General features: G+C 43.5%; 1 protein-coding gene across 1 annotated transcript in view; it reads left to right on the forward strand.

Moving 5' to 3' along the window:
* The window catches only part of smchd1 (structural maintenance of chromosomes flexible hinge domain containing 1), a 130026-nt gene that overhangs the window by 103597 nt on the left and 11604 nt on the right, over positions 1-14825 (forward strand). Inside the window, exons 35-40 of the mRNA XM_055633455.1 lie at positions 294-425; positions 2351-2503; positions 3575-3707; positions 6122-6241; positions 11953-12038; positions 14685-14807. Coding sequence (XP_055489430.1) covers positions 294-425; positions 2351-2503; positions 3575-3707; positions 6122-6241; positions 11953-12038; positions 14685-14807 — 747 coding nt within the window. The remainder of the gene's footprint in view (positions 1-293; positions 426-2350; positions 2504-3574; positions 3708-6121; positions 6242-11952; positions 12039-14684; positions 14808-14825) is intronic.

Raw genomic sequence — 14825 nt, forward strand, 5'->3', positions numbered from 1 at the left:
GCTACTTGTACTGAAACCCTTTGAAAGATCTTCTATATCATATGACTCCTTCGATCCCACTGTGCATGCCAATTCCCTCACTTTATTGCCACCCGCCCCCATCTGCCGAGTCCTCTGGAACAATTTTAACAGTAGAGTACCCTTATCTTCAATTTCCACAGCATTCTATAGTTTAGCTACTTTTGGGACATTTCCAGCCTATTTGTAATTTACTTTTCGATGCTTCATTGATTTATAACACTTGCATTTAATGTATATTTATTACATGTCTTTTTGTCGTACTTTCATTCTAGATTGCTTTGAATGTGTTACCTGGTGAACCTGTTAAATTAATGCCAGAAGAGCTGCCAGCTACTCCTACTGTTTCAAATGTTCGTAGTGTTGCCCATCGCACATTAGTTAAAAATATGCGCCTGAAGATCATGGTAACAACATTTTTGTTATTATGTTGAGTGTAAATGTTGATTCTGAATGGTCTTTCAATTTAAGCTTAATTTATGTTCATGCTGTAGAGGCACCTAGTGGTTAGGCCACTCTTGCTGTGCGAACCCTCGGCAGTCGGGGGTAAGGTCACATGACTGGACAATGGCGGGAAGGAGTCACGGGCTAAAGGGGTGTGCCCGAGTATATAAGAACCGAGCTTCCGTCTCTCGCTCTCTCTCTTCCTCTCTCTTCATGAGGAACCTCAGCAGGAGGTCTGCTCGAGCCCACGAGGCAACAGCCTCTCAGTGACAACAATGACTATTATGTTAGAGTGCTAAATGTGCATGTATATCTAACCTACAATGCCTGAATAAAGAAATCATTTATTCACAATGTATGTGCCTCTACATTGGTGACCCCGACGTGATTCGAACACGCAGCCTTCTGAAGGCCCACGGCCGGCCGAAAGGTGGCGCTGTTGACTGCATTCAAGCCGCAGTGGTGGCATCCAGCCAGAAGGGGGACGCTGTTGACGGCGGACAGAGAAGGCCGAGCATCGCTTCCGGCCGGCTGTGGCGGCCATTGTTGTAGTCGCTGCGGCGAAAAACCACGCCAGCGAGGAGCAGAAAGATGTCTTAGGGCAGCCGCCCCGGGTAGGCCCGCCCTCTTGGGTGGCTAGGCCTTGAGTAGCGACCAGCGGGGTAATGGGTGATCGTGCTCTAACCCCGCTCCAGGGGTCGTCGGGGCTGCTAGTGGGAAGCGACGGTTGGTTTGGGAGAGCGGCAACTGGTGCGGGAGTGGTAGCTGGTGGGGGGCGATGGCAGCCGCGACCTCTCGGCCCAAGTGGGCAGTTCCGGGCAGGTCATGCGGGAGAGAAAGCGAGGGCCAAGGCTGCTGTGCCGCTGTCTGTTGTGGTGGGCGGCCAGCGATCGGCTAGACCAAGCCCGATCGCGGCGGTGGGGCCCAAGGAGGCATCCGGGTGCAGCGCAGAGTTGACAGCTGCATCCATAGCGGTGATTACCGTAGATCTGGGCTGCCGCTTGCAGACATCAGGTCACCACGGTAGATGGTCGGCTGCGTTCGTCGGGTACTCCAAAACCCCAATTCAGATCGTCACGGGTCACCAATGTAGAGGCATAAACATTGTGAATAAATTATTTCTTTATTCAGGCATTGTAGGTTAGATATACGTGCATGTTTAGCACTAACATAATAGTCATTTTTGTCACTGAGAGGCTGTTGCCTCATGGGCTCGAGCTGAGCTCCTGATGTGGCAGGACACTCTTATGAAGAGAGAGAGTGAGAGAGGGAAGGTCGGTTCTTATATACTAGGGCACACCCTTACACCCCATGACTACTTCCCGCCATTGCCCAGTCATATGACCCTACCCCCGACTGCCGAGGGTTCGCATAGCAAGAGTGGCCTAACTACTAGGTGTCGCCACAATGCGTCCCTTCAAAACATTTGCTCAGTTGCTATAGCCATGGCTATCAACAGATTATTTGCAGAACCAAATGCTTGCAAATGTGTTTTTCAGCAAGGATTGCAAACTAAGTCAGAATTATATATTTGTATTCCATTCTTCTGGATGACTTCTGATTGCACTAGGTGGATTTGGCTATTAAAATGGACAGTCGGAAGGAGGGTCCTGACCCAAAACACCATCTGTCCATTTCCCTCCACAGCCCGGCCTGCCAAGTTCCTCCAACACTTAGTTTTTTTGTTTATTATTCTTTCTGGTCAGTTCCTATTTTAAACAAAGCTTTGCATCTTTAATTGAATTTATAGGCATGTGTATCAGATTCAGTGTTGTTTTGTTTACAGATTCAACATGGAAACACTATGTGTAATGTCTAATTTGTACTAAAGACCTTTGGGTAAAATATTGCATGGAAGGCAGCTTTATGTTTGTTTTTTTATAAACAGGATGAATATAACAATGCAGCTGGAGAGGATATTTGTGGCATGCTGATGGTTACCATTAGAAGCATGACCGACAATGATAGTGAGATTCCTAATTTTCAGGGAAAATCCAGCTATCTGGAGTATCAACTCAACCACGGATCATCTATCATTTCAGTAAGTTAAATCTAACTCATCTAGGGGAAGGCTGTTGATTAAAAGTGGTTTTGCCTCAACAATTTAACCAATGTGACTACAACACGACCAGAAAAACAAGGTTTATGTTCCTGGATTTTGTAGTTGATCCATTGATTTTCTAACTTTGTTCCGTAGCATTAACATCTTATCATGTACAATTTTCTGCGTTTAAATTAAAGTTCCACTTCAGGCATGTATTTGTTGAATTATCTATTCTCATTTTCCTTTTGTTTTAGATATTTAAATGATTAATTCGAACTGAGTACATAGAGCATTTTGTTTTCCAATCATTATGCTTTGCAATTCCCTGTTGGAGGATTTTTAAAGAGCACTGGCATCATGGATACAGATAGTCTTAAGATAGGTAGAGAATGGGTGTGTATATACACAGGTATATGAAGGTAGAATAAATTGTGAAGATGTCCGTCAAAATAACATGTTGGTATATTTTGAAGTAAAATACAAAAGTAAAGAATTTATGCAAAATCTTTACAAAGGTTTTCGGCGACATTCCGGGATGTTGTGACCTTGGGGGGGGGACATGAGATTTACGTGAGTGTTATTGCAGATGATTAATGCACCAGAAACTAGGGACTTGTAAAGAAATCTCGACTCCTTAGATGAGTAAAAGGAAAGAACATTTGATGGAGCTGTGCAAAATCATAAACAAGCTGAAAACATTATCCAGTCACTGAAAGATCAGCAACCAGAGGACAGATTTTAGGGGATTGCCAAAAAGAGACATTTTTGTAACCAAAAGTCTGAAGAATGGTCCAGACCCAAAAGGGATTCGATCTGAAAAGTCACCTATTCCTTTTCTCCAGAGATGCAGCCTGACCCGCTGAGTTATTCCAGTTTTTTGTGTCTATCTTAGTCCAAAACATTGTCTCTTTCCTCCAACAGATGCTGCCTCCAGCATTTTGTTCTTTTGGCAAACATTATTGTGTTTTTAAAAAAAGCATTGTTATTACATTCTCAACCACACTGAATTGTGCGATTGTGTTAACTTAAATTATTTGCCACTCTTTGAAACTTGCTTTGTTTTAACAGAATCTGATGCTTGCAGAAAACAGTCCTGGCAGAGATAGCACTGAATACTTGCTGGTCTTTGAACCAAACATTACAAAACCAAGCAAGAGGAATCCTTTACCTCCTTACATATTACCTTTTATGTTTTACAATGGTGAGCAGCAAGACAAACCTGCCTGTTTTTGCTTGCACTGAATGTATTTCTGTCGATTATTACATCTACCAGAGCCCTATTTGCCTGATCGACTATATTTCAAGTTGACAAAGGAATTTAATTAAATAACAAATTGTGCCATGTCGTGTAAGGCCTTGGATTACAAAAAAGGTTCAAGGTTCAATCTATCTCTTCTGCTGAACCAGCAGAATTTTTAGAATTGATTTGGTCTCAAAGGAAATGACAGAATTATGTCTAGGTTGGCGTGGATGAGGGTTTGGCTAACTGAAATAAATCAGAATCTCAATGAATGGATCAAAATTATTGATCCATTTAATTGTCACATGTACAGTACAAAGAAAATGTGCATGTTATGCAGACTAATTATACTATAAATGAGTACCATCATGTCATGCGCAAGCACAACAGTGCAAGGGGGCTAATACCAGAATGCTGACTATATCATTACAGCTACAGTGAAAGTACAGCTTAACAAAACATGAAAAGGCTTCATTGGGGTGGGTTGGAAGATGAGACAATATCTTACATCATGACGACTGATCAGTAGTTTGATGACAATGGGGATTAAGCTGTTCCTGAATCTGATGCTGCATTAATATGTACTTTCAAGCTTTTGTATTTCCTGCCTGATGGAACGGAGAAGAGGTCATACAGTGCCCTCCATAATGTTTGGGACAGACCCATCATTTATTTATTTGCCTCTGTACCCCACAATTTGAGATTTGTAATAGAAAAACAATCGCATGTTAAAGTGCACAATGTCAGATTTTATTAAAGGTAATTTTTATACCTTTTGGTTTCACCATGTAGAAATTACAGCAGTCCCCCCATTTCAGGGCACCATAATGTTTGGGACACATGGTTTCACATGTCTTTGTAATTGCTCAGGCGTGTTTAATTGCCTCCTTAATGCAGGTATATGAGAGCTCTCAGTACCTAGTCTTTCCTCCAGTCTTTCCATCACCTTTGGGAACTTTTATTGCTGTTCATCAACATGAGAACCAAAGTTGTGCCAATGAGAGTCAAAGAAGCCATTATGAGACTGAGAAACAAGAATCAAACTCTTGATTAGAGACATCAGCCAAACCTTAGGCTTACCAAATTCAACTGTTAGGAACAGCATTAAGAAGAAAGAGAGCACTGGTGAGCTTACTAATCGCAAAGGGACTGGCAGGCCAAGGAAGACATCCACAGCTGATTACAGAAGAATTCTCTCTATAATAAAGAAAAATCTCCAAACACCTGTCCAGCAAATCATAAACGCTCTTCAAGAGTCAGGTGTTGATTTGTCAATGGCCACTGTCCGAAGAAGACTTCATGAATAGAAATACAGAGGCTACACTGCAAGATGCAAATCACTTGCTAGCCACAAAAATAGGATGACCAGGTTACAGTTTGCCAAGAAGTACTTCAAAGAGCAACCACAGTTCTGGAAAAAGGTCTTGTGGACAGACCAGACGAAGATTAACATATGTCAGAGTGATGGCAAGAGCAAAGTCTGGAGGAGAGAAGGAACTGCCCAAGATCCAAAGCATACCCCCTCATCTGTGAAACACGGTGGTGAGGGTGTTATGGCCTGAGCATGTATGGCTGCTGAAGGAACTGGCTCACTTATCTTCATTGATGATACAACTGCCGATGGTAGTAGCATAATGAATTCTGAAGTGTGTAGACACATCCCGTTTGCTCAAGTTAAAAAAAAATGCCTCAAAACTCATTGGCCAGCAGTTCATTCTACAGCAAAACAATGATCCCAAACATACTGCTAAAGCAACAAAGGAGTTTTTCAAAGCTAAAAAATGAGCAATTTTTTAGTGGCCAAGTCAATCACCCGATCTGAACCCAATCGAGCATGCCTTGTAAATGCTGAAGAGAAAACTAAAGGGGATTAGCCCCCAAAACAAGCATAAGCTAAAGATGGCTGCAATACAGGCCTGGCAGAGCATCACCAGAGAAGACACCCAGCAACTGGTGATGTCCATGAATCGTAGTCATTGCATGCAAAGATATGCAACAAAATACTAAACATGACTACTTTCATTTACATGACATTGTTGTGTTCCAAACATTATAGTCACCTGAAATAGGGGGACTATGTATAATCACTGCTGTAATTTCTACATGATGAAACCAAAATGTATAAAATGGCCTTTATTAAAATCTAACAATGTGTACTTTAACCACATGCAATTTTTTATTTCTATTACAAATCTCAAAATTGTGGAGTACAGAGCAAATAAATAAATGATGGGTGTTTGTCCCAAACATTATGGAGGGCATTGTATAATGGGTGTTCAAGTTTGCAATTCTATTCATCCAGAATTCAAAAATGGCTGATACAGAATTGAGACATCTTTGTCTAAAAACCAATCTAAGAATGTTTTTTTTCACAGATTTTAAGAAACAGCAGCAGATGACAACATTAACCAAAGAGAAGGACCAACTCTCGCAATCCATTGTTGCATACCGGAGTTTGTTTGATACCACAAACCAACTAGTTGGTGAAATGAAATGTAAGTTGCATTAAGGATATTTGTACATTGATGAATTGCAAAGACGTGTGTAGAAAAAGATGTTTTCTTTGTTTATTTGGCAAATAAATATCACCATTTTAAAAATTACTTATGTATAAACTGCTATTACTAAATAAAATTGCATTCTGCCCCATCCTATTGAGCAGTTTGCAATAAAATCCTCCCAAATTTTGACTGCAACAGCAAAGAATGAATAATGCATAAAATGAATCATGCATAAAATGATGTTCTCTATGGAAGCTATGGAGGAAACTTTTATTGCAATCCAATTTTTGTATCGGGCTTTTTCAGACAATCTGTTTTTGTATATTACTTCCTGGATTTAATGCCCCAGTATTTTGTATTAGCTGTGAGTGAAATCATCACAATTATCATTCTCATGTTGTTGAAATTCATTTCACTTTGTTGTTCAAATGTATCATCTAACGTGCAATATATTTAATTAACTTCTAATTCTCATTAGCAATAGTTCAGAAACTGTTTCCACTTGCAGTTTGTAGAAGTGTCCTGCTGATTTCGACCTTTAGCTTATTTACTGGTAGTATTTATAAAATGTAAACCACACTTTAGGAGTATTCTCTCATTTGATCTGCTTGGAGAGCAAATCGGTCTGCAAGTCCTGATGGGAATACATTAAACCCTGTACGTGTAGTGTATGCGTGACCATTGGTCGGCATGGATTTGGTGGGACGGAAGTGCCTGTTTCCCCACTTATATATCTAAACTAACCTTTAAGTATTGTAAATGGTGTACTGTATTGTAAGCTTTAAACATTGTGGAGAAAAAAACTTTAAACACTAAAAAACCTTGAAACATTGTAAATAAACATTGTAAATCAACTATCTAACTTTGATGCTCCATTGGCTGTGGCCCACCACCGTAGAAGGCTGTGGTGAATGAGGAGGAATAGGGTCAGCAGCATCAAGAACAGCTGGTCTGAAGAATGCGTCGCGTTTCGTTTGTTGACACTGCTGATGCTGCTGCTTTATAATAATTTCTCCGAATGCTCCGAAATGTTCATAAAAGGGCTGTCATCAGTTTCCGATGACAGTTCAATAATAGACAATAGGTGCAGGGGTAGGCCATTCGGCCCTTCGAGCCAGCCCCGCCATTCAATGTGATCATGGCTGATCATCCCCAATCAGTACCCCGTTCCTGCCTTCTCCCCATATCCCCTGACTCGACTATTTTTAAGAGCCCTATCTAGCTCTCTTGAAAGCATCCAGAGAACCTGCCTCCACCGCCCTCTGAGGCAGAGAATTCCACACTCACCACTCTCTCTGAGCAAAAGTGTTTCCTCGTCTTCGTTCTAAATGGCTTACTCCTTATTCTTAAACTGTGGCCCCTGGTTCTGGACTCCCCCAACATCGGGAACATGTTTCCTGCCTCTAACGTGTCCAAACCCTTCACAATCTTATATGTTTCAATTAGAATCCCTCTCATCCTTCTAAACCTCAGAGTGTACAAGCCCAGCTGCTCCATTCTCTCAGCATATGGCAGTCCTGCCATCCCGGGAATTAACCTTGTAAACCTATGCTGCACTCCCTCAATAGCAAGAATGTCCTTCCTCAAATTAGGGGACCAAAACTGCACACAATACTCCCAGTGTGGTCTCACTAGGGTTCTGTACAATTGCAGAAGGACCTCTTTGCTCCTATATTCGATTCCTCTTGTTATAAAGGCCAACATGCCATTCGCTTTCTTCAATACCTGCTGCACCTGCATGATTACTTTCATAGACTGATGAACAAGGACCCCCAGATCCCGTTGTACTTCCCCTTTTCCCAACTTGACACCATTTAGATAATATGCCTTCCAGTTTTTGCTACCAAAGTGGATAACCTCACATTTATTCGCATTAAACTTCATCTGCCATGCATCTGCCTACTCCCCCAACCTGTCCAAGTCGCACAGCATTCTCATAGCATCCTCCTCACAGTTCACACTGCCACCCAGCTTTGTGTCATCTGCAAATTTGCTAATGTTACTTTGAATCCCTTCATCCAAATCATTGATGTATATTGTAAATAGCTGCGGTCCCAGCACCGAGCCTTGCGGTACCCCACTAGTCACTGCCTGCCATTCTGAAAGGGACCCGTTAATCCCTACTCTTTGTTTCCTGTCTGCCAGCCACTTCTCTATCCATGTCAGCACTCTACCTCCAATACCATGTGCCCCAATTTTGCCCACTAATTTCCTATGTGGGACCTTATCAAATGCTTTCTGAAAGTCCAGGTACACTACATCCAATGGCTCTCCCTAGTCCATTTTCCTAGTTGCATCTTCAAAAAATTCCAGGAGATTAGTCAAGCATGATTTCCCCTTCGTAAATCCATGCTGACTTGGAGCGATCCTGTTACTGCTATCCAAATGTTCGGCTATCTCATCTTTTATAATTGACTCCAGCATCTTCCCCACCACCAATATCAGGCTACACAAAAAAGCTGGAGAAACTCAGCGGGTGCAGCAGCATCTATGGAGCGAAGGAAATAGGCAACGTTTCGGGCCGAAATCCTTCTTCCTCCCACTCTGTCTCCGACCTCTCTGTCCTGGGTCTCCTCCATGGCCACAGCGAGCAACACCAGAAATTGGAGGAACAGCACCTCATATTCCGCTTGGGGATTCTGCATCCTGGGGGCATGAACATCGAATTCTCCCAATTTTGTTAGTCCTTGCTGTCTCCTCCCCTTCCTCAGTCCCCCTGCTGTCTTCTCCCATCCCCCAGCCTTCGGGCTCCTCCTCCTTTTTCCTTTCTTGTCCCCGCCCCACCCCCACCCCCGATCAGTCTGAAGAAGGGTTTCGGCCCGAAACGTTGCCTATTTCCTTCGCTCCATAGATGCTGCTGCACCCGCTGAGTTTCTCCAGCTTTTTTGTGTAACCTTCGATTCTCCAGCATCTGCAGTTACTTCTTAAACACCAATATCAGGCTAACTGATCTATAATTCCCTGTTTTCTCTCTCCCGCCTTTCTTAAAAAGTGGGATAACATTAGCTACCCTCCAATCCACAGGAACTGATCCTGAGTCTATAGAACATTGGAAAATTATCACCAATGCATCCACGATTTCTAGAGCCTCTTCCTTAAGTACCCTGGGATGCAAACCATCAGGCCCTGGGGATTTATCACCCTTCCGTCCCATCAGTCTATCCAACCATTTCCTGTTTAATGTGGATTTCCTTCAGTTCCTCCATCACCCCAGATCCTCTGGCCACTACTATATCAGGAAGATTGTTTTTGTCCTCCTTAGTGAAGACAGATCCAAAGTACCTGTTCAACTCATCTGCCATTTCCTTGTTCCCCATAATAAATTCACCTTTTTCGGTCTTCAAGGGTCCAACTTTGGTCTTAACTAATTTTTTCCGCGTCCCATACCTAAAGAAGCTTTTACTATCCTGCTTTATATTCTTGGCTAGCTTACCTTCATACCTCATCTTTTCTCCCCGTATTATCTTTTTAGTTATCTTCTGTTGTTCTTTAAACAAGGGGTCATCCAGCTGCTTCTCTAGTGCCGCAACACGGTCCTTTAGGAGCTGAAGCTGGACGCACTTGCCACAGTTGTAGCAGCCAGAGGCTCCATCCGTGTCCCTTGGCTCCCACATTCTGCAAGCCTCACACTGTCTCATCTGCCCCATCAATGTAAGAAGTAATTGTATCAATTGAATCTTGTCCAGCAGAGAATTTTTGTTTGTTATTCACTGTTTTTTCATCATCAACACCTTCATCATCAACATCTCCGGCGGCAACTTCATCCACCATTTTATCTTTGTTAAAACATGGCGCTTTCTGTATCTACTAGTCAGGTGCTAACATCATCTTCTGTAACTTCAGTATCTCCTGCCCTATGGATATGATGCAAATTTCTGACTCCAAATCCTTCAAAGTCTCATTCTGCATCCATATTATATAGATTTTTTTTCCATGCATGTCAAAATTTTCATAACCGTCCACAATGTTACTAAATGGAGTAATGCTGTTTACAGATTGAAATTCTTGATATTAGTGAGTGTTCCTTTCCCTTGGGTATCTGCAACATAATCCTGCATCTTCTCTGACCACAAGAATTTCATGTAAACAAGTCTCTGGTGTAGTCTTTTGCAATCTAGAATTACACCCTCATTCATTAGCTGGATTAATGGTTTCTTTGTTGTCACATGGTTCAGGTACAGTGAAAAACATGTTTTTGCATACAGCTCAGCAAGACAATCCCCATACATCAGCACAATCTCCCCACTTAGTACAGAATGCACAGAACAGCCCACCAGCTCCATTTGCAAGAGGTGGCATTTTAACGTCATCTTAGAGTCCCAGCTGGCCTATTCCTGATCAAAAACAGAAATGCTAAAATAACTTGGGTGTGTGGGCGAGGGAGGTGGGGTTGGAGTGAGCTCGGAGAAAAGACGGGGGAAGAGCCATGGGGGAGAGGGGGGTATCACGGGGGAGGGGATCCAGAAGGGAAGGAGCTGGAGCTAGCGGTGCGATGGGGACTCACAGTGGCCGCTGGTAGTTCTCCTCTGACGGGATCAGAGACTCCGCATTCCATTTGGCGACATTTCCGACTGCGCTGGGCTGGGCCGCTTCCGGTCCCTCCGAAATTGTGTTCGATTGGAGACCTCCCCCGGCAATCCAGAGCGGCCCTCAGCTTCAGTAAAGACGCTATGGCGCAGGATGGGGTGGACCGTTCTGCGGAATGACAGAAGAGTCTAATCCGCGCGGCGCTGACTGGCAGGAGAGTAGATCGATATGCGCGCGCGGTTTTTAAGATTTTTTAACCTCGCTAACTTTTACAATAGACCTGATCGGAACAAAACTTTGTGCACTCACAGCACAGGAGAACGGTGAGTGAGCTGTTGAAAAATCATGGCGCTATCGCGTAAATAGAAATACCACGCAAACCGGAAGATAACAAGATCAGAGTTTTAGTTATGTATAGAATAGAATATTGAACTGAATATAGAATAGAATAGACAGACAGGCACACATAGGGCCACAGTTTAAGAATAAAGGGTTAGCCATTTAGAACGGAGATGAGGAAAAACTTTTTCACACAGGGTTGTGAATCTGTGGAATTCTCTGCCTCAGAGGGCAGTGCAGGCCAATTCTCTAGATGCTTTCAAGAGAGAGTTAGATAGAGCTCTTAAAGAAAGCGGAGTCAGGGGATATGGGGAGAAGGCAGGAATGGGGTACTGATTGTGGATGATCAGCCATGATTACAGTGAATGGCGGTGCTGACTCGAAGGGCCGAATGACCGACTCCTGCACCTATTGTCCAACAATATTCAGTAACTTGGTGTCAACAGCCTTCTGCAGAGAATTCCACATGTTTAGCACCTCTGAACAAATTTCATATATAAATCTCTCGTACCCTTCTCTTTCTAGACACCGTGGTCATGGGGAAACATCCAACAACCATTTTATCTATCTCTTAATTTGATTCAGTTACGTCCCTCCATTGTTTTGAATCGTAGTGAATATAAACCTAGTTAACTTAATCTCTCTCCATGCCATCATCCCTGAAATTATCTTGTTGAGCCATCAATGCATTTCTTATCCACTCTTGGGTAAGAAACCAAAGCTACACAGCAACACATAGCTAAGTCCTGAAAACGAGAAACGTTGGGGAAATAATAATTGACATGATTGAAGAGAGAAATTTGCAGATTATTATGTAATAAAATTTAAATCTTCTACAGGTCAAGCACAGGAAGCTACAGCAAAGGAATCTCACCTGAGAAATGAACTTCGCAAGCAGAAAATCAACCCCACAGAAGTCAGCACTGTAAGTTAATGGATGTTTTTTCTGTTTGGCGTCTGCCCAATGTTGAAGTCAGAATGGTTTGGTAACATCTGTAAATAACAATGGAGGTTCTGTGACACAGTTACTTTATGTCTGGGATAGTTTTGAAAGTTGACAAAATTCCAAGCTCCAGCAGACATTTCTTTCTCTCCTTTTTAGATCACATAGTCTAAACTATTATTAGGAAATACAAAAATAGTTAGGAACTACTAAAATGGGTAAAATTATTTTTGTTTCTATCTGACTCATTGGAGACCTCATACTATCTTTGATCAGATTTTACTGGACTATATTTTGCAGTTATTCACGTTGTTACCTTTATCATGTATCTGCACACTGTGGATGGCTTGATTGTAATCATCTATTGTCTTTCTGCTGACTGGTTAGCATGCAACAAAAGCTTTTCACTGTACCTTGGTACATCTATATTACTAAAACTCTGTTCTTGACCGGTTTCGGGTTTCTGTGCTGCGGTTTCCGAGAGTACGCAGCCACCTACGGCCGCCATTTTTGGCCACCTCGCTCAGAGCCCCCCTCCGCCGCATGTGTGCCGAGGATTTTTCCCGTCGATGAAAATTGACAGAGATATTAATGTTTTTACAACATTCCCCATTCTCTCTGCTGCCCCTGCTGGAGGGAGGGGGAGCGACTATAAAACCAGGAAGTGGTGTGCCTCAATCAGTCTCTGCAAGTGGTGTGCCTCAATCATAGCTTTGAATGACACTGACAAATGTCTACAGCACTGTGAGTACCCTTAATTTGGTTTGAAAATGAAAATATGGTTAGAGGTAAAAAAAAAGCACTGCATGCAAATAGTTGTTTGGGTTTGGGTTGAAGTAAAAAAAGGCACTCTCTCTCTTCCCCCCCCCCCCCCCCCACCCCCACTCCCCACCCTCCCCAACCCCCCCTCCCCCCCCCCCCCTCCCCCCTCCTCTCCCCCCCCCCACTCCCTCTCCTCCCCCCCCACTCCCCCTCCTCCCCCCCCCCCTCTCTCCCCCCTCCTCCCCCCCCCCTCCTCTCCCCCCCCCTCTCCTCCTCCCCCCCCCCCTCCTCTCCTCTTCCCCCCTCTCCTCTCCCCCCTCTCTCCTCTCCCCCCCCCTCTCCTCTCCCTCTCCTCTCCACCCCCTCTCCTCTCCCTATCCTCTCCTCTCCCTATCCTCTCCACCCCTCTCCTTCCCCCCCTCTCACCCCCCCTCCCCCCCCCCTCTCCTCCCCTCTCCCTCCCCCCCCCCCCCCTCTCTCTCTCCCCCCCCCCTCCCTCTCTCTCTCCCTCCTTCCCCCCCCTCCTCTCTCCCCCCCCCTCCTCCCCCCCCCCCCTCCCCTCCCCCCCCCCTCTCTCTCTCTCCCCCTCCTCTCCCGCCATTAGCGGGGGGGTAGTTGTTAGTGTGTGACGCTGCTCCCCTCCCGCCTCCTCCCCCCCCCCAACCACCCGTTCTCTCTCCACCCCCAGACCCAACTCTCTCTGCACTTGGTCTAGTTTAACATAAATTAAACTCAATTTGAGTAGTAAGAATCTAAACACGACTGAAAGTAAGGTCTAAACATGTGAATTCATCCATCATTCTGTAGTCTATGTTCTCACCCTTTAACTGCTCCCATTCACTCACTGGCCAGGTTTCCTTGTTTACGGTTTATCCCTATTGTCACCCCAGTTTTGCCCTATCAGAGACATCCTCCTCTCCCCATTCACACTGTAAGTTTGCAGTCGGCTTTACCCAGTCTTGATGCTGGATCAAATATGCATTTGTCTCCACAGATGCTGCGTGTGACCCTTCTGATGTAAATGCATTGAGATATTTCAGGCAAACACCTGATTTTTTTTTTTTTTTAATATGATAAACATTTTTTTAACATTTTTCCCCACTTTCTCCTTGATTGATATGGAAGCCCTGGTTTCTCAGTTATCCCTTTATGGGATGGCATATGATGGTTGGGAAGTAGGTGATTTGTTTTTAAGATGTCTCCCCATTTATAATAAAGAGCACAGCCAGGAAACATCAACGATTCGAAGGAGAGGAAGCAATGGCTGGTCATGTGACCTCCGTGTGTGCTGATGAACACAGAGCTTTCCATGGAGTTGGAAGGTCCAAACCGAGGAGGTGTTCAGGCTCATTGTTGGACCGCATTGTTCGGGTCTTAAAAAGGGTCCTGGTCCGAAACGTCACCCATCCTTTTTCTCCAGAGATGTTGCCTGATCCGATGAGTTACTCCAGCACTTCGTGTCTATCTAATCAATTGATCCAGTCTGGTGTTTCACATTAACCTTCGAACTTTTCTCAGAAGTTACTCGCTTGTTCTGAATCCAGATTTTGGTTCAGTTTAAATTATAAATTACCTGATTTGAACAATACTTGTGCCCAGTAATATTTTCCAATACATTTTAGGTATATGACTTAATTCTCTGTAGAAATGGGAGAAAAGTTCACCAAAGCTTGTATCTTTTCTTGATATGGTTTCACTGTGTCCATTTTTAATTGTTACTATTTTTAGATCCCACTTTATAATTCAATGCAGGTGGTGGATTTTAGGGCAGATTGTATGTATACAGTTGTTCCTTTTAAAAAGGCTGCTCTTTCAAAGCCATTACTCCAAGCCACATGGTGAAAATAACATTTTTCTTCAACGTAGCCTCAAGATATTGATGCATGTATCAAGCAAATGAAAATTGACAGAGACAAGATAATCAAATTGCCAAGGAGAACATGTTCTCTGTCAAATTATTCCAGGAACAGCAGTGACATTTTAGGAAAGGTATGTTCACTATAATTA

Source organism: Leucoraja erinacea, chromosome 4, assembly GCF_028641065.1.
Source record: "Leucoraja erinacea ecotype New England chromosome 4, Leri_hhj_1, whole genome shotgun sequence".
In the NCBI taxonomy this organism is placed as follows: Eukaryota; Metazoa; Chordata; class Chondrichthyes; order Rajiformes; family Rajidae; genus Leucoraja; species Leucoraja erinaceus.